The 20979-nt window shown below is 32.1% G+C and overlaps 2 protein-coding genes and 1 pseudogene across 3 annotated transcripts; all 3 read left to right on the top strand.

Moving 5' to 3' along the window:
• Positions 1 to 6249: 6249 nt before the first annotated feature.
• LOC100785570 (protein argonaute 2-like) lies at positions 6250 to 7697 on the top strand (annotated as a pseudogene).
• A 1464-nt stretch (positions 7698 to 9161) lies between these two features.
• Positions 9162 to 11935, top strand: LOC100785035 (O-fucosyltransferase 23). 2 transcript variants are annotated; one of them, XM_003534713.5, is made up of 3 exons: positions 9162 to 9660; positions 10105 to 10226; positions 10331 to 11935. In XM_003534713.5, exon 3 carries the CDS (start codon positions 10343 to 10345, stop codon positions 11657 to 11659), a length of 1317 nt encoding a protein of 438 aa, XP_003534761.1. In that variant the 5' UTR covers positions 9162 to 9660; positions 10105 to 10226; positions 10331 to 10342; the 3' UTR covers positions 11660 to 11935. The 2 variants fall into 2 exon arrangements, with proteins under 2 accessions (XP_003534761.1, XP_040861242.1); XM_041005308.1 differs by having other exon boundaries at positions 9163 to 9660; positions 10105 to 11935.
• Positions 11936 to 15953: 4018 nt separating this feature from the next.
• RTRP3 (reverse transcriptase-like domain-containing RBR protein) lies at positions 15954 to 20697 on the top strand. The gene is given in 3 exon segments (NM_001282135.1): positions 15954 to 16518; positions 17455 to 18212; positions 20227 to 20697. Coding segments are annotated over 3 exon segments (1536 nt in total). The 5' UTR covers positions 15954 to 16122; the 3' UTR covers positions 20609 to 20697.
• The last annotated feature ends 282 nt before the right edge of the window (positions 20698 to 20979 follow it).

Here is a 20979-nt window from a genome sequence, read left to right as displayed (position 1 = left end):
TATGTTTGTATAATAATTTTCTCGATAATTTTTTACAAGCATCCAACCCATCATGTCATTGGCGCCCTACCAATAGTATTGAGAGTGCCTACCCATTCTACCACTATTTTACAGGGAAAAAAATAAAATAAAAAACCTTCCTATGATAATTCCTCCTCATCTTCAAGCCTCAAGCATCACCCAATTGGGGGACCCCAATGCATTTTGGCAAGTGTCTCTTGATTGGACCAGAATATTTTGCACCACAAATCAATCAGCAAATGTTACATATATGTGGACTTGTGTTGGTTTTGGTATAAGTTGGCAGCCATTATATTATAGTGGCCAGTCCCCCAATGTTTCTTCCATTGTCCTCTTTTGAGAAACCCATAATGTAAAAACAGCATCACTGCAAAAGAAGATAGCAATCCAAGCAAAAAAAAATTATATGAAGTACATGAACAATCTGTATGGTCCTCCTTTCATCCCTCCTTGCAATGTTCACGTCATCACGTGTCAGTCTTTACTGCAATTTTTTTGTATGCAATGTTGGAATAATGTTAATGTGAAAGCTTGCTGCGCATATATATGATGATATATATGAACACCACCGTTCAATATCTGCTCAAGAACATGGCATCTAAGAGAATATGAGGGAGGGACCACAAAATAAAAATTGCCTTTGGTTAAGAGTTAAGACAAATTCGTAAAAAAGAAATTCTAAATTACTAAATTTAAACTGGTGTAAGATTCCTCTTGAAATCGCATAACCCAACAACGCATGATGCACGGTTGTATAAATGAAGTATAGCCGTTGCATCATTAAAAAATCTTATGTGGTTTATTGTTGTGATGTGATCATGTAAAGGTTAATTTGCTTAAATTTTAGTTGTTTTTTTAATATGGTTAAATTAAGACCATCAGTATTAGGATTAGGAAATTCAATAAAAAGATGTTAGAGAATTAATCAACTTCATTAGGAAAATTGTCGACTATCTCACTTGCTTCCAAGCTTTACAGCCCCACAATACGGTTTCAGGTAGGGAACCACCTAGAGAAGACCAAAGAGAAGGTGGATTGATGGTCCCCGGCCTTGCTTTTTAACATTCAAAAAACATCCTTCAATTTATATGTATGTAAAATAAGAAATTATTCACTTAAAATTAAAACAATGAGAATTGCTATTTGGTAATAATACATTCATATGAAAGTTCATGAATAAGTTATTTAGTTAATGGGGGTGCTAATAACACCAATTCAGGATAGGTTATAACGGTGAAGTATAAAAAGTTAAATCCCTAGAAATTTAAATTGCTTTACATGGTATATTTCATAAATAAATAAATTAGAATATCCCTTAATTGGATCTCCGGAAGTATTAAAATCTCTTCAGGGAGTTAACATTTCCTTAATTAAGATATGTTGTTTCAAAAGCACAGACCTAAAATTGAACTACCACTCTCACACATATTTAAGTAACAAGACTATATAGTTCAATAATGTCACATCACGATAATAACATTTTATAACTTACAGGATCTTACTAATTAGTAATTAGTGTGTTAACACTTTCCTATCTTTAACCAAACTCTATACTTGGATGACCTACAACTTGTGCATGCTATCATAAATAAATTTGTCTAAAAACTAAAACTAGTAGCCAATATTCATTTATTAATGTTCTATTATGCTAAGACTTGAATTAAGTTCCACAAAACGGACTTAAGTTGCTCATCATAGGAGAAATAGACTAGAATAGGAGAATGAGGACGCAGTGTCGTGATAATGGTAAGGTCAATTAGGCCATTGTCTTACGTCTCTCACCAAGTTTTTAATTTTATAAAAAATTCATTTAAATTATTAGGCCAGGTAATATATTTTATTATATTTTTTATTATTATTTTATTAGTAAAATTATAAAATTTAATATATGTATACACATAGATATATTACAAATCATTTGAGAAGTTTATAATTCATTTGAAAATTATTGAAAAATTAGTTTCCATTAAATTTAAATTAAAAAATCATATTAAAATGAATGTAGTGATTAAATTATATAAAAAGAATATGATGTATATTTTGATGAAAATGAGAGTGGTGAGATTACATATTTTTTTATTGTAAAATATAAGATTACTTTGTACATTTTATTTGAATCATAATAATTGAGAATTGTAAAAGATAGTGAATTGAAAAAAAAATATTATATTTATCTTAAACTAAATTTAAGTTTTAGTGAACATTAATTTGATATTATTGGTCTTAACTTTTCTCCCTAGACTGAAGGTATTAAAAGAAATATTGACAGAAAAATCAATGTCTTCTTAAAACATTAAAGTATATTAAAGAATTAATCCTTTTTATATGCATATAATGTTTATAAAATATAATTAATAATACTTACAATTGTTGTCATTGTCAAAAGAATTTTCAAAATTAATTTTTTTAGATTTAATTTGAGATCATTTATATTGTAAGATAGAGTAGAATAAAATACTATTGAATGAAATGTGAAAATATTGCTTGAATATTAAATTTTAATTAACAATTTTTACACAAAAAAGGTGGAAGAATTAAAAAAAAAGAAGACTCACGTACTAATTTTTCCTATGGCCAAAAAATATATAAACACAAGTATATGTGACTTAACTCAAGTATATGTCAAACTAAATCTATTTATAAATGAGTTAAGTTGAAGTTTTGTTTAAAGGAAGTTGAAGTTTTTTTAAAGTCCATTTTGTTAAAAGGTCAAGCTTTATGTTCTTTAAAAAAATCTTTTAGATTTTGATGGTTGATCTATTTATCTAAACAACAACAGAAATAAATAACATTGTATTAAATTTACATTATAATATCTCAGTATCGTGTATTTAATTGGTTGATTTAATTGAAACGTAATCTCGTTGACATATGTAGAAGTTTGACGAATGTTAAAACACATTCTCAAGCAGTCTCTTTCTAACATAGTGTTTCTTATTAGGTGAAATTCATGTGGGTTTTACAAAATATACAAGTTTTATTCTCAAACTAGGGAAATTTACATGAATTCAACCAATAAAAGGAAAATGTTAAAAAAAAATCAAATGATATGTTAGATACTTGATAGTACTCCTTAATAAGTTTAGGATGGTTTTTTCAACTTATTTAAGATGTCTTACTATTAAGTACACTTTATAAACTTTTAGAAAGAATTATATTGGAAAAATGACCTTAAATTTAGGAAACTAACCAAGTTCAAACTTTATAAAAGCTTAGCTTAATTTAGTCCATCTTCATCCCTAATTATATGAAATACTTTTCAACATAAGGTTAACAGACGCTTTCTCCAAAAACTGTCAAGATTCTCGTGCTTGCGGAACAATTTCTATTGTTATTTATGTTATTTAAGGATTTATTTTCGCAATCAATTGTCATAGTAAAAGATACGTTCAATTACAAAACAAGAAATATTAAGTTCATATTGCTAGCATTTATTTTCAACAAGGTAACTAAGATGTATTAACTAAAATAAAATAAATACGAAGCCACAAAACACGCGCTATTTCGTTCTCCTTAGTAAGAAGTACAACGTAGAGGGGATTTTCTCTCTGCACCCTTAATATTTTTTCTACACCTAACATTTGGAATGAAAAACTAATTTTATCTCTCATTCATTTAATTTAAATTTGAATTACGGATTGGAAATCCGTCCACTACACAATTCAGGTCGTTCTCATTCTCCTCTTAGATTCTCTCATCTTCTTCTCTTTAATCCGTGATTCGTCTTCATCGAGCAATGTGTGATCATGATTGATGTCAGTTGTCGTTCCAAAATTGTCATCGTGAGTTATGTTTTTTGTGTTTTTTTTTTGTATTAAATATACGGATTGGTGGATCATACAGATTCTCAATCCGTATTTTTTAATTTTATATATTTTTAATTTAATAAAATAATTTATTTAAAATTTAATGTTTAAATTTTTTATTATTTAATTATTTTTAAAAAAATTATTGTTGTTAATTTTATATAATTATTTAATTTAATAAATAAATAATTTATTTACTAAATTTGTTTACTTAAAAATGAATGTATAAATTGTTTTGTTATATAATTATTTTATAAATATTTATTTTAATATTTTATACATTTAAAATATTTATTTTTAAAATAGTTAAATTAAAAAATTGAAAAATTAATTTTTTTTACATATACAATTTTTTATTAAACCTATAATTTTTATTTAAATTTTATATGTGTAAAAAAATACAGATCAAAATTACTCGTTACAAAATTTATTATATAAACTTATATGTGTATTAAATATACTTTAGAAATTTAAGTGTTATATATATAATATTAATTATTTTATAATATAATTAATCTATTAACTTAGTTGATTAGAACTCGTGTTAATAACAGGAAAGTCATAAATTTAAGACTTACCTGAGTCATTAATTTTAAATTATTTCTTAAAACATATTTCTAATAATCTACTTATGGATCTATATAAGGACAATATTAGAATTATAAAAAATTATGATGAGTGTAGAAAAAAAAAAATCAGGTCAGGAAGAAAATCCCCGCAGCGAGACACATTAGGCCCATGAACAAAGGCCAATCCATGAAACTTACCAATTCAACAAAGAGACGAAAAAATAGAACCGCACATAGACCCGAAACATAGCAAATGACTAGGAATCATTAAAAAAAAAACTACAATGATTATAGATTAGACTACGATTTGCGCACCATTTTTTTTTTTTTTTGTGGACAATGTATTCCAGAAGGATTCACTTAAGGGATGGAATCTATGATATGATGAGTTAATGGTAGATTATTTATCAATCATGTCATATATTCTTAGTGATTTGAGTATTTTAATAATTATAAAAAATATATTTTTTACAAATAAATAATAAAATTATTGTTATTATTATAATTTAAATATTTTTAATTATAATTCATTCATGAATCAATTTACAATTAAAAATAGTTAATTTTATAAAAATTATTTTACAAATTTATACCTAAAATGTTTTTTTGATGCATATACCTAAAATGATTTATTTCTATATTTTAAATTAAAATATATAATTTGAAAATTAAAACTCTCACTTTCATTACTCTATCATTTAGATATTGGATAAATACTCAATTTAATCCTTAAATTTACAAAGAGTTGACAAATTCGTCTCATAGTTAAATATCTCTATTAATCCAAATGCTTGAGTATATATGATATCATTGGACGTTCTTAACACAGAAATTTATTGAGTGTGTTGTTGACTCGAATGGATTAAAATATCAAGAATCTCCATGGGCCAATTTGTGAGCTTAGAGAAATGTCCATTTTTTTACAACACCAATTTGGTTGACCTCTCCTACCTTCTTCTGGATGCCACTACTGGCCCCAACTCCACATTCTTCCTCCTCCCCTATTCCCCTCTCCTTCATCCCAAAACCTTAATCCTCCTCCAGTGGAACTGCAAGCACGAGCTCTTTGCCTCCACCCCTCACATCATCATTATCACCTCCGGCAAGGGAGGCATGGCCAAGACCACCACCACGGCCAACATTGGCCTCTCCCTAGCTCACCTCGGCCTATTTTCAGATTTGGAAAAAGAAAACAAAAACGAGGTTCAAGTCACTGAACAAGTTTGGTCCATGTGCTCCGTTACTAACTGCCAAAGTGGAAGTTGGTAAATTCTTTGGATCATTTAAACAAGAAACTAATCAGAAAGAAGCGTAATAATATGATGGAAACCCATAGTTGCTAGAGGGAGAGGAAAGAACTACACTTTACTCTTTACAGTGGTAGTCTTTGAACCTATTAAGACCGGGAAAATGAAGAAACTCGGATTTCTTTGGAAGACAGGATAGAATATTATTTTTGTCTTGTGTTCTTAGCATTATAATAAAATTGGCAATTAGACTCCTAGTTAAATAACATGAATTGCACAGCTAATGCTAGACTCCTAGTTAAATAACATGAATCACATTGCTAATGCTAGAATCCTAATGAAATTAGGAAAATATACTATTGGACTCCTGATAGAATGCAACAAATGCACTTAAATTTCTATTTATAGTGACAGTGATTAATTTTCAAATCATGAAATTATCAAAATAATGCTCAGATGTGTAGCAATTGTTCTAGCTTGCATATATAAGTACAAACCTGCACAATTTTCTATTCATTACCTTGTAATGTCTGTTGATATATTCATGATTATATAAATGGTCCACTATCTTGATCTAAAATATGTAGGAGACATGTCTCACTTACAATGTCTTCATTTGGCAGTGGTGATCTTATTCAAAATTTTGGAATGAGTGTCAACACAAGCATTACAACTATTGTAGGACGTGTACTTGGTTCTCCAGAGTTGAAGTTAGGTGATCCAAATAGAAAGATCATCAAATTAACAGTGGATATGGAGAAATGTCACTGGAATCTTTCTGGAAGATCAATGGTGGAAGGTAAACCGATTGAGTATTGGGGCATTCTTGATTTCACTAGTTGTGGTTCATATAAGTACAAATTAAGAGGAAAGGAATTCATTCAAAAGCTTATAGGTAAATACAAGAAATTGGGTATATACATGCAGGAGCCCATTTGGTATGAAGAATCTTCAATGAAGATACTTGCAAGTTATGATTTGCTATCCGAATTACTTGAAAAAATTAACAACATTTGTAAATATAACCAAGCTCACCTGCAACTTCTTCTGTGTGTAATGGCTAAAAAAAGTCCTGGTTATAAGTACCTCAAGTGGATTTCTGAGACCAAACTTGGGATAGTGACACAATGCTGCTTGTCTAATAGTGCTAATGAAGGGGAGGACAAATTTTATACTAATCTGGCTCTCAAGATCAATGCCAAGCTTGGAGGCAGTAACGTGGAGCTCAGTAATGGGATACCTTACTTTTAGGGTGAAGGACATGTTATGTTTTTAGGGGTTGATGTCAACCATCCTGGCTATCAAGACACCAAGAGTCCATCGATTACTGCTGCGGTTGCTACTGTTAATTGGCCTGCTACAAATCGTTATGCAGCACGTGTTTTCCCACAATACAATCGAAGTGAGAAAATATTGAACTTTGGGGATGTTTGTCTTGAGCTTGTTGCATGCTATAGGAGGATGAATGGAGTTAGGCCAGAAAGAATTGTTATTCGTGATGGCGTGAGTGAGTACCAGTTTGACATGGTTCTCAATGAAGAGCTACTAGATTTGAAGAGAGTATTTCAAGGAGTAAATTACTTTCCAACAATCACTCTTATTGTAGCACAAAAACGACATCAAACTCGATTTTTTCCAGTGGGAATATCTTGCCGGCAACAGTTGTGGACACAAAAGTTATACACCCTTTTGAGTTTGACTTCTACCTTTGTAGTTACTATGGAAACCTAGGTACAAGCAAGCCAACTCATTACCATGTCTTATGGGACAAGCACAAGTTTACATCTGATGAATTGCAGAAGCTAATATACGAGATGTGCTTCACCTTTGCAAAGTGCACTAAACCTGTATCTTTAGTTCCTTCTGTGTATTATGTTGACCTTGCTGTTTATAGAGGACGATTATACCGTGAAGCAAGGATTGGGATGCAATCTCCAAAGTCAACAGCATCTTCATCTTCTAAAGATGCTTCATCAGCTTCACGAACTGCTTCATTTGAACTGGGATTTTACACATTGCATGCTGACCTGGAAAACATAATGTTCTTGATCTAAAGAACTTGTTGTCCACTCTTCCATAAGTAAGGGCAAAAGCTTATAACTTCTCTGCTGTCTACACGTGAATTGCATATTCTGCTTTTTCTGCTCAAAACAGTGAAGAAGTTTGTGCGCGAATCTAATGGCTCAGTCCAGAAACCATCTTCTGTTTTCTATTATACCATTATGTATATATGAATAAATAGTCAACCTTAATTGGTGGCACAATAAGAACAAAACAAAGTGGTTAAGACCTGAATGATATTTCTCCATTTTGTGTCATTATCCACTATTCACTTAACGACAATTACCATGTAACAAAAAAAGTTAGTAAAATGTTAACCAGATAACATTGTTCATGGAGCCAATGTAGCCACTAACCACAAGCCCACGATGAGAACTTCACGAGAACCACCTTCAGTGACTCACGCCAAACAACCTTTGTGATGTGTTTGGTCGAGGGGAGGGGGAGAGAAAAAGTGAAGAAATTGTGTGGATTCCAAGTGGATCTTAAATCTCTTATACTTTATTTTAATTCAAATGTTTTTTTATTTTATTTTCACCATTTCAACCAAACACGACATTAGGTGGGCTACATGGAGGGTTCAGAACCGGAGCGACAAGGAAGACTTTCAGGTCTTCAGAATGCTCAATAGAGAGGGACAAGGAAGGCCTTCAGGTCTTTAGAATGCTCAATAGAGAGGGTTCCAACTCGCACAACCCTTTTTCCTATTATCCCTCTTTAATTTTTTTTCTAAATAAATAATAATAATGTTAACTGAATAAAAAATGTCACAGACCAGCCAGCACCAATCTTGTTGTCAAAGTGAGTAATTTCTTTTTAACAACAAGTGTTAATTATTATTATTATTGTTAGTCTAGAATGAATGATGAATGATGGATAATCTTCAACATCTCCCGGCACAGGGAAATGGGATGTTCCCAAATTTAATGCAGTCCAACTCTTCATGGCACTATTCACTACCCAACCTTTTCTAGTCTCATGTTCACACATCTAAACTGCTTGTCGATACTATCATCTTCCTTTTGTTATGGCCCTATAGTAGTATTTTTAGCTAAAAGTAAAGGAGGGAAATTCAGAAGAGAATAAACTATATTTTTAATCTCATCTTTTCATAAAAATTTACTTTTAGTTTCTTAACAATTTTTTAACCTATTTTATTATCTCAACTATTCATGTTTTTATACCTTCTGTCAATAACATCATTAGACAACCACATAACTTATTACCTAAATTATTTGTTTAATATGATAATCACCTGTTAAAATATTGATTTAAAACTTTTTCTAATCATTTTAAGGTGCGTGCTATAGATTGTCTAGGGAGATAAAATCACAAAAAAAAAAAAAGCTTGAGATTTTCCAATAAAGAAAAAAGCAAAATAGAAACAAACATGCAACAAGCAAAATCATTAAAAAAATCACAAACGACTGAACTTATGAATCAAAACCCAAACACACAAATAAAAAAAATTCTGATTTTTGAAATATTTTAGCCTTTGAAAAAAAAAAATCCCCTTTTAATTTTAATCACAGACACTATTATTTGCACATGGAAAAAGGAAAAAAAAAATGATGTGGTTAGAGAGCCTTTCCGAACAAACTCAAACTTGGCCTTGGTTTTTGGCTCTGTTACACACCAGAGGCATTCCCTCTGAAACATTAAATCTCACTCGTCCTCTTGCTTCACCTTCATCTTATTCTGCCTTTTCCTTTTTACCATCTTTTTATGTTCAACTTCTCTCTTCCCAACAACACTCCATTCACCATTCTCCCTTCCTTTTCCTTCTTCATTTCCATCTTCTTTCATAACCAACCACTCTTCTTTGGTTCAAGTTGGTTCCTTTTCCACCTTTCATCACACCCCAGTTTGTTTATTCTCTCTGTTGCTTTCTTCTTCACCCCACAACTCTAAAACACGGTCGTTCCATTCCATCAGTGACTCAAAGTTTTTCCAAAGGTGAGAAAATCAACATGCAGACGCTGTTTTGGCCTTAATAACAATGCCTAAACAAAATCCTCATTAAAAAGTTATTTTTCTTTTCTTATTTTTTTTTTATTATTATCGTCGGTTTCATTTCATGGGTGATAGGACACGTTCTTATCGATGTGTTTCGTGTTTCTTTGGCTTTTTCGGATTTCTGGGTTGTGATAGGAACATGCAATGATGGTGTTTGCCACCAAGATTCACATGTGTGTCATTTGTTTTTGGCGTGTTCTTCTTTCTCGTTTGTTTTGGTGTCTGTTTTCCCTGTTCTTCTTTTTTTATCTTTTAATGCAATTGAAATGGCATAAAAGTTATGAAACTTTGAACGTATCGCCGTAAATTAGAATATTCATTTTCTTTTAACATTACAATTTCATAGCTGATTCTTGTGGTTTTTCTTTTTTTCTTCTTGTGTAGATATTCATCGTTGGAGGAGAATCCTGTTGGAAATTTGTTACTTTTCTCGTTATTCCTTTTTGTATCAGTCTAGTCAGATTGTGGGGTCCTTCAAAATTGGATCTTGACCTTCAAATTTGTTGGTATGGTTTTTCAACACTTGTGATGATCCTTTGTAAGTGATGCTGTAATCTGAGTTCTTGAACTAGAGCAAAAAAACTTGATGATGCTTTAATTTGCATGGTAGAGTGAATGATACATGGAAGTGTTGGCTGGCGCATTGCATTCAATAACTAGCAAATGTATGGTTTTGCTTGTTACTGTTTTGATCCTTAGAGCACTGTTGTTTGCATCCTTCCCTGGCTTTGGTGGGATCGAATGGGGCAACCTTGTATATCTCCGCGCTCCGTTGTTGAATTTCGACTTTGGGATTCGACAAGATAAGTTCTTGGTGGTTCCTCAGCTCGTGTGGGGATTAAACAACCAGAAGATTGCATTTGCAAGGGCTTGCCTTACTGCCAGATTGCTGAATAGAACATTGTTGATGCCAAGCCTTAGTGCCTCACTGTTTTACAAAGAAATTGACCTCTTGCAACCCATTTCCTTTGACAAGGTATTCCAATTTGAGAAGTTTAATGCCCTTTGCCGTGGTTTTGTCCGGTTGGGGCGCTATTCAGATGTCTTGAATAGAACAGAAGTGCTAGAAATGGAGAAGGGAAGTGGCAGGAGGTGGACAGTGGAGAGAGATTTGTCACAATTGAAGGAGCATAGTGAGGGCTCTTTTGATGACTACGAGATAATTCGGATCATAGGGAAGAACCCTTTCTTGTGGCATGATCATTGGCCTGTGAAGGACTATGCAAGGATTTTTGAGTGCTTGGATTTGACAGAGGAGATTGCTAAGGAAGCAGACAGGGTTGTGTCTAGGATTCGAGCCGTCGGAAGAGAGGTAACAGGTAACACTGAAGCAGTGGAAGTGAAGAGCAGTATTATCACCTCTGATGGATCTTCATTTCAGCCTCTTCCATTTGTTGCTGTCCACATGAGGATAGAAATCGACTGGATGATTCACTGTAAAAACTTAGAGCGGAGATTGAACACGAATCGAATCTGCAGTGGCAAGAAAGCGATAGTGGAAAGAGTTAGGAACATTGCTGGTTTGAAGACTCCAGTTGTTGTTTATCTTGCTGTTGCTGATAAACTCCTGAACAATTCTTCCATACTGGATGGTTGGGAAGAAGGGTTTCTTCCTTTTGAGAAGAAGAAACTTGGTGTTGTTGGAATTTATAAGAAGTATCCCTATTTAATTCAGTCTGCAATTGACTATGAAGTATGTTTAAAAGCTGATATCTTTGTGGGGAACAGTTTCTCCACATTTTCAAGTCTTATAGTTCTTGAAAGAACACAGAAGATGATCAGAATGAGTGTCACCAACATGTGTGGAGAAAATGTAAGATGGCCTTCTTATGCTTACAATATACCAGGAGAATCAAATGGTCCAATGAGATGGGTTACAAATATGTCAGAATCAAGTCTTCAAGCAATCAGCTATGGCACCAATCATATCTCTTGTTGATAATGTCTTATTTAACTAAGTAAACTTTTAGAGAAGATGAAGAGACCCTTTTTCTTGTCCCGACATGTTTCACTTCTTTGTTTGCTTGGCACACTTTAAAAACAAGAGTTTTGATGTAGAGAATACAGCAATGGATTATATGTGTTTACACTAAGGTACAGTTTGCTCCTTATGTAAATTTAACCCTTTATTTTGAAACAATTTTCTCAGGTGTAGGCACTGTTTGTCTGGTTGTTAAAAAACAAAAGTCCCTCCGAAAGGGTAAGTTTTGGATTATGTTTACATTTTGTGTTTATAGTTTGGGTGGTGTTACTGGTTGTTTGATTGGGTTCACGTGTGAGAGAGTTGCAAAAGGTGTGTCTATTTTTGTTGTATACTTGAGAGAACACAAAGTTCTTTAGTTATTATTAAGTGAACCCTCTTTTATTTTCTTTTACATATGAATTTCACTTCCATAATATTAGGATTCTTAAGAATGCTGCAGTGGAAAATTCCATCTTTAGAAATGATTTTCTACATCAAGTTTTTACATGTGAATTCCCCGAAATTTCTTTTTTCAAAAGGCTTAGATTTTATTTTGGCATATCAGACTTAAAACATGTATTAGAATTTGTGTCATTTGCGTGTTTGAATAACACAAAAATCAATTATTCAATTCCATCCCATAAAATTATAGTGATTCCTGTGAAAATGTATAAATAATTATTTGTTGCTTTAACTTTACCATAAAAATTAATTGATTATTTCTTACCATAAAACTAATCTAAACACACTGTTAATCTTCATTCAAAATTTTCCCATTTGTTGATTGGATGAATGCTTAAATTTGGTGATTACCAAATCCATTTTCATGATTTTATTGGTGCAGCATTGCAGCGGGGTGTTTTGCATTTGCATACCCTTGTACAAACAGTGATGATTTTACTTTCAAATTTTAGGTTAGTGCAATCATGTATGAATCAAGCTTTATAGGAAGTGCCATCTTTTTCCTCATCTAGCCAAAAGTAAATAACAAAGGAACCCATCACATACTAGGGAGGGGACTTTGAAAGGGCACTATCACCTAGGGTGGGGAATCAAAATAGTGTTATAGGGTGGTGGAGTGGAATTATTTTGGATTTTAGGTCTAAAAGGAGTCTCCTCGGAATTATTTGTGATACCTAACTTTTCGGTTCAAAATGTTTATTCTAAGTAACAATTCAACTAAATCACTTAAAAAGAAGAAAAAAATTGGTAAGAGATCATTGTATCTCATTTTGCATGTGAATTGGCAATAGATTTGATGGGGTTACTTTACCCATTCGCTTCAGAAAAATCGTAGACGAATTGATTCGATGCAGGTGGTCTTTTTTTAAAAGCCTAAATATAGGGAAGACTTGTATTAAAAAGTAAAGGTTTAAATTAATTTACAAGTTCTTAAATTATTTGATAATTCTTAATTAGATTTTTTTTTTCAATTAAGTTCCTGTATTTGAATTTATTTTTTAATTAGGTCTTATTGTTAACTTTGTTAAGAAAATTAACGACAGAAATTTAATTAAAAAAATACAAATTTACGAACCTAATTGAAAAATTAATAGAAATGTGAATATATAGACGTTTCTGTGTTTCCGTTAACAATTATTAAATGAATATGAGGAAAGATACAAAATTTTAATGAGTTTTACAAAGAGAGAAGATAAGGGGGGAAATAATAGGAAGAAAAATATTATAGGATAATAAAATATAAAAAAAAAAACACGAGAGATAAAAGTAATTGCTATTCAGTAAAAAAAAATAATTGCTATTATTAGAAAAACGATAATAAATTAATTAATTTAATTGGTATAATAATAAAACTTAAAATGTAGAATAATACAAGGTTATACATTGTAGAATAATATGTCTAGTATATCACTTGTATACAGATAATATAGATAAGTTGGGAAAACACGTGCTGCATAAGAACTGTTAATTCCAAATTGGATCCATAATTTGGGCTTACCTTGTGGGAGACTGGGCTTAGGTAACTCCATGTAGCCTTTAATACAAAAAAAAAAAAAAAACTTCCCTATAGATACTATGTATTTATTGATATCCTGTTTTTATTCGCAAAGATTTCGAGACAAAATTATAGAATTGCTTAATCTTCTAAAGATGTTTGAGATTACGAGAATACAAGTATTCAAATGATTAATTTAGAGAAATCATGTTATCTTCAATAAAAACTCACAATGTATTAAAAAGTTTTAAAATAAGAAATCCTAAAAAGTTCTAATATCACATTATATGAAATCTATTATATTTTACGAGTATTTGTCAATTTATTGGGCTGGTATATCATATCTTCATACTCCTAATTTAGGACTATATATTTTTAGATGGAAAAAGAAAAGGGATTTCCATAATTAACACGGATTATAACATTATTTACATACTATCAAATCATTGTTTTCACATGAACAATTCTAAAGGAATTTAGACACTAGAGAATCTAAAAAAAAAAAAAACATCACGGAAAGTTTGGCGCAAGTTTTTGGCATCAAAAGAGAATTTCACGCATAAGAATATGCAAGTTTTTTTTTTAACATAAGAATATGCTTATATTTTTTTATTAATAAGAATATGCTTATATGCAAGTTGACATGAAGTATTATACATGTGGGAGGAAATAGAATTATATAATACATCATAAAAAAGATTATCAATTTTAAGTATGATTAAATCTTAAATTAAGAATTAATTTTATAATCAATCATATGAGGTGAGATTTAACTGAGAAACTAAAGATCCTAATTATAATAGTTACCAAATATATATATGTATGTGATTATCAAATATTTGTGTATGTGAGGAATCAGAAAATAGCATTGATATGTATTCTTTTAAAGATATTTTATGTATTGATAATATAAAATAATTTATATTATTAGTAACAATTTATTATATAAGATAAATTTGTTAATTTTTTTATTTTAAAAGTTATATTAATGATAATTTTTAAGTGATTGAGAATGGAAAAAAATTATATGAGCAATGTATAGTCATGAAAATATTTTTTAACACTATGTTTTTTATATTCTTGGTATAAAATTAAATTTCATGCTAATTTTTCCTAGTTATTTGATTCTTTTTCCTCTTAGATAGAATTTAATCAAATTCAAATAAAATTTTAAAATTAAACTGATTATTAAATAAATAATAAAACAAAAATGATTGAATTGAACAAATTTTCGTCTTAAATCCAATTCAATCTAGTATCTAGTATGCATTCGAATCCGCGAACATAGTTGAAGGTAAGGCAGTGGTTCTGTCGTCTGTGATTAAGCAAGACAAATACCAGTGAGCTAGGCATAGATCACGTCAGATGAGCCACTAGTCATTCATTTATTATTTAATCATTTAAATATTATTTGACAAAAATAATTAAATAAATAAATAGTCATTTTTATTATACTACCAATTTCATCACTGATAAAAGAATAAAATTTATCCAATGTATACAAAGTGAAAAAAATCTAACTCATTATTAACTTTCATCCATTAATATCAAAGAATTCGTCTACCTAATAATAAGAATAAAAATATTATGAAATTCATATTCACCTTAACATAACAAATAATATTAATAATAAATAGATCCCTAAATTTAATAATTTTTTATCCTTTAATTATACAACTTATCAATACAAAATACATAAATCTAATTAATTGATATTAATAAAAATATATTTTTTCATGAAATAAATAATTATAATAATAAAATCAGAAACTTCTAACGTGTTATTGATGCATTATTTTGTTAATAATCTTAATTAATTAAGTTTATATATTTGATGGATAAATTTGTAATAAATTTTATTTCTTCGGTATTCAATTTTTAATTTACATCCCTGTTTAAACGGCGAAGCTCTCTCTGTTTGTTACTTTTTTTTTTTTATTAATTGTCAGTATCTGTTTGGGGGTGAAGTGCCAATTTGTCAAATTAGTAATTTAATTAATAATTATTAATTATAAATTATCTGAGTAAAGATGGGTTGTTAAGCTGCTGAAGTTGTCGTCTTCTAGGTTATTAGGGTTTTTATTCTGTTGCAGAGACAGTGGTTGAGAATCACTGCTCAAAAGAAGAAGAATAATAGTACCAAATTCCAACCAGATAAGGAGTGTGGAATTTCGAAGTTTCACTTCTTTCTTTTACTACTACTTGATACCCTTTTCCTTTCTCTCTCTTCTCTTATTCTCGTTGTTTAGTTACCTACCGTGGATCAAAGTCAATACCCTACCTCGCTCCTTTTTTTTTTTTTTTTAATTTGATTTCTTTTGGGTTTAGCAGCCTCCCCAAAAGGGTTATTTTATTTTGTTATGACATTCTGTAATTTCCCCCAAAAATTAATTTTTTAGATCGATTCGTTGATGGGTCATGCTGGGGTGTTGTCAATCGTTGTAATGGCTAATTGAAGTTCTGTGGGTGTTTTGTTGGGAAAATGGGGGATCAAGGTGTTAATGTTGGGAGAGAGGAAGAGGAAGATGAGTTTTGCAGTTGTTGTGGAGATGAAGATGAGGAAGTGTGGAAAGAGACTGAGGAACCTGTTGTGGAAAAAGGGTTGAAGGATGAGCTTGATGAATTTTCAGTGAAAATGTTCTTTAAGGGGTTGTCAATGGCAGGGGTCGAAAATTTAAGTTCTGGGTTTTCAGGGATTGGAGTGTTCATGGAAAGGTCTTCAGGTCTACCTGCTATAAGGGTGCAGAAAAAGCTTGACTTTTATGCGGAGGAGTCTGTGGTTGACTATTTGGCACTCTTGGATGGGTTGCTGGAAGCTGTGCAGAAAAAGATCCGCAGGGTTTTTGCTTTCACTGATTCTGAGTTGTTGCATGATCAGGTTGGCATTTCAGTGTTGGATGTTAACATTTGTTTGTTTTATTATGATATGGTTATGTCCTTTACATGAATTGATGAAGACCTAGACAAGCACTTTGAAGCTATAATTAATCACTTATATGAAATTTGTAGCTAATTAGAGTGTGTCTGTTAAAATATTGGCTATATTCTTTTCTTTCCAATTGTTCAGGCATGTTATGCTTTTTTGTTCATGTTTCCTTTTTTTGTGGATCGACACTGAGATAAGCATTGTTGTGTATGCTAATGGGCGTTGAGTCTAGCAGAAATAGCTACTAGCTAGCCCCCCACAACTTGATGAACCAAGGTTTGAATCTCCGCTATGAGAGGTGTCTATATTTAGTGTATGACCATGCCTCAAATAGGATTGCTTCCAAAAGAGGATATCTGTTGTGGAAATATAAAAGAGAACAAAACTTCAAGCCTTGTGCTATTGCTGTGTTTGCGCAAACATCATATGGTGTTTCATTTCTTAATATCTATTTTCATAATGTACCTAACATGGCTGTTATTTACATCTCAATATCTTTGTTTGTTTGGATGTTCTTTTTCTTTTTGTTTCTTTAGTTTGTATATATAAAAGTGTTAGAGGTTTGCTTTATAGCAGGCACACTGATTCAATTTGACAGAAAATTGCTTTTTTCTATAACAGGCGACAACTGATATAACTTTGCTATTTTTCATGCATGTGTAAGACTTTTTCTTGAATGTAGTTGGGGAAGCTTTGTGGACTAGGAGGATTGTGTTTACCATTTAAATATCAACGGATAGCCTACATTCAAATTTCTGTTTTAAAAATACATTATTGACATTGCTTTGACATGTGCCACTAACCTCTAATAGTTCTTTAATGTGTATTTGTTGGTATTTCCCTGGTCACTTTAACTATCCTTTCATTTGAACGTGATTATTTTGACAGATAACATTTGGGAAAAAATTGGAGATGCCTCTTTTGACGGCACTGCGAGAAAGGATTCTTGAACTTGCCAATAATTTTGAAGATTTTGTTTTAAAGCTTATACCTTCTAGTGATCTTGAGCAGCCACTGCATTTGGCCAAAGTAGCTATTGGACTTGTTACTTTCCCTGTAAATGATGAGAGATTGCTTAAGAACTGTTCTATTTGCTGTGATGACAAGCCAGTGCCAATTATGATTACCTTAAAATGTTCTCACACATTCTGTTCACATTGCTTGAGGGCCTATGCTGATGGTAAAGTACAATCTTGTCAAGTCCCTATAAGATGCCCTCAACCAGGATGCAAGTATTGCACATCTGTAACTGAGTGCAGGTCTTTTCTTCCATTCACCTCCTTTGAATCTCTGGAGAAATCCCTTTCTGAAGCAAATATTGGCTGTTCAGATAGAATTTATTGTCCATTTCCAAATTGCTCTGTTCTCCTTGATCCTCATGAATGTTCATCAGCAAGGGACTGTTCATCTAGTCAGTCTGACAACTCTTGTATCGAGTGTCCTGTTTGTCGGAGGTTTATCTGTGTGGATTGTAAGGTTCCTTGGCATTCTTCTATGAGTTGTGTAGAATACCAGAATCTGCCAGAGGAGAGGGATGCTTCTGACATTACCTTTCACCGTCTTGCTCAGAATAAAAGGTGGAAGCGTTGTCAGCAGTGTCGTAGAACGATTGAGCTTACTCAAGGCTGCTACCACATGACATGCTGGTAAGATATCAAAAAGTGTTGACTATTTTTCTATTTATTTTATTACATGGTCTACTATGAATTTTATTATGCAGCCAAACTATTATATAGAAAGTGGAACAAAATATTATAGAAATTTACATGTTAAGAAGTGAGGGAGGGATCTGCTTATCTAAAACTGTTGCATTCTGTTTTCTTCCTTGTTTTTTTTTTTTTTGCTCGGCTGTTTTCTTCCTTGTTTGTTCATGGTTTCTCATTTCATTTTACGATTATGTGTGAAGAACTTCTATACTCTAAAAAGGTAAAATGAAATTGTCTGTACTCTGTAGGCCTTAATTAAATTTCAGGTTGAGTGTTAGATCATTTGAAATTTAAATTTATTGTTACCTTCAACTAGATAACGTCCCTGACAAGTGTCTAAGTGAAAATATTAGACTCAGGAGAGAGAGATTGGCTGGTGATATGATCCCACTAAAAGATAATGTCAGAGCTCAGGGGAGATAAAGTAAATAGAATAACTTGGCCTGAACATAATTATATTAATAATCTATGTGTGTCTGTGTAATTCAGACCTCAGTATTAGTTTCAGATTGCTCTGTAATCTATTCAATGTAATCTTATGATCTGATGCTGAAGATTCAAACTGATTTTCTCTAGGTAACTAGTAGGTACTGGATGCTAAAATGGTATATATTGGGATATAGTTTTGTGATCCAAAATTGGAAAATCCTAATGAAGGCTTTAGAACAGCAAAACTGAGTTCTGCCATGAATTTGTAGAAGGGATTGTTCTGTTCTGAGATTATCTGCTATTTGGGTTATATTGATTTTTAGAATTTCTATTGGAGTAGGACAAGTAACATGTGGGTTTGTAATGGGCTATGTGTTAAAGTTGTAAGTTTTTTGTTTTACGCTTACTAAACAGAAAGTGCTAAGCAAAGGGACTTGCAGACAAGTGGCTGAGGACTGTAAGTTGAATCATGGTTATATGATAAGATTCCAAGCCCAAACATTTTTAGACTGGCTGAAATGAAACCAATTGATTTGAAAGTATCTAGGCATCAGAGTATGGTTAGATATTGAAAACTTCCTATGCTGGAGTTATGTGGGCCAATATTGGGGAAAATATTCCAATACTAAGTATTTGTGCCTGTTAAGTACTTGCAGCAATGAAAGAAGTAGAGTGAAGCATAGAACACTTGGTATTCATGCCTGTTAAGCACTTGATTTCTCGTTATCAAATTAATATTTTCAATCATCTAAAATGCTGTTTAATAAGAGGTAGTGAGATGCCAATATAAATAAAGGGACATTTCAAATTCCAAAATGGAGGAATGAAATAACTAAAATTATGCTCAATCCTTGCCTGTAGGACCGAACCTCTATGTCTGTTAAATGAAAACTTTGGAGAAACCCTTGAAAACATTGGGCTTTGAGCTCAAATGTGGATCAGTTGGACCTCTCTTTGGCTTTCCGGTGGATATATATGTCTTGATTTTTCTGCCAGCGTGTAGCTCATTGCATTCAACATAGCCCATTGGCCTTGTGACGGTGGGGTGTCCTGTTTGCTTGTAATGATTAACCTAAATCCATGGGCTTTTTTTTCGCGTCCTCTTCATTCAAAGAAAGATGGTAGTTGGAGATGTTAGAATGGCTGGTGATCAACAATAAAACTGTAACCAGCCAAACAATAACCCTCTCCTATACCTTCACATAGTGAGGAGCCTTGGGACACCAGAGTACGTTAGTTTTTTATTGATGTATTTGTTAGCGTTGCCAACATTGCTGTTAGATCTATAATATGTTGTAGGTTTAGGTTAATGATGATATGATAGATTGTTGAACAGTCTAAAAGTCTTGGTTGAATTTCATTACTAGAACATGAGCTGTCACATTGATTTAAACACCTGTTCCTAGAGGAATAAAAAAGAAAAGAAAAAAAGCCTTACTAGGAAGGGCATGATGACATGTTTATCTAAGTTACGTTATAGCTTAAGCTTTTCTAATAGTTTTCTACTCTCTTGTCTTCATTTCAGGTGTGGACATGAGTTTTGCTATTCATGTGGTGGGGAGTACCGAGAAGGGCAACAAACATGCCAGTGTGCATATTGGGATGAAGATAACTCTGATGACTCAGTGGCGCACTCTCTTCAAGAATCAGAACAATGGGCATGGGAGACATTCAATTCTCTCTCCATGATTGTGGATGCATACTCGGACCAAGAACGATCGCAGCTTGCTCTTATTCAAAGGTTCCTAACTGGGGGTTTCAGTCTCAGTGACCATAATCCTTACCAATCTCCTCCTCGCAGTACAGAGTCCTATGTAGACCCCATGAAGGATCTACATCAACTTCCATGGCTAGAGAGGTTTGTGTCTGTGATTAGTGACAACTACTATGAGGATTACATTCAATGAATGAAACTGTGATAGATCATAGACTACCTAATAAGTTCATCAACTTTCAATCTCAACTAAGTTTTGAAAGGATGCAGGAAGAGTTTGTGACTATGTCCACTTTACATCAAGAGGTGTAGCAACATTTACATCATGGAATTTCTTGTTTGTTCCCCGTTTGGATATCTTTAACCTCAGGTGAAGAATCTGTTTCATGATGATTCTCTTTATGGAAAGAAAAAGAAAAGAAAAAAGGGGGGGGGGGGGGGGGGGGGGGGGGGAGGAATTTGGGAGTGAAAACATTTACTTGTGGTTGACTGGTTGGAAAGAATACAATGATAGGTAACAGAATTCTGGATTTTTAATTTTGGTCCCATACTCGCCACTTTTCC

This window comes from Glycine max, chromosome 9 (assembly GCF_000004515.6).
Source record: "Glycine max cultivar Williams 82 chromosome 9, Glycine_max_v4.0, whole genome shotgun sequence".
In the NCBI taxonomy this organism is placed as follows: Eukaryota; Viridiplantae; Streptophyta; class Magnoliopsida; order Fabales; family Fabaceae; genus Glycine; species Glycine max.
This window is presented reverse-complemented; position numbering and strand designations above follow the sequence as displayed.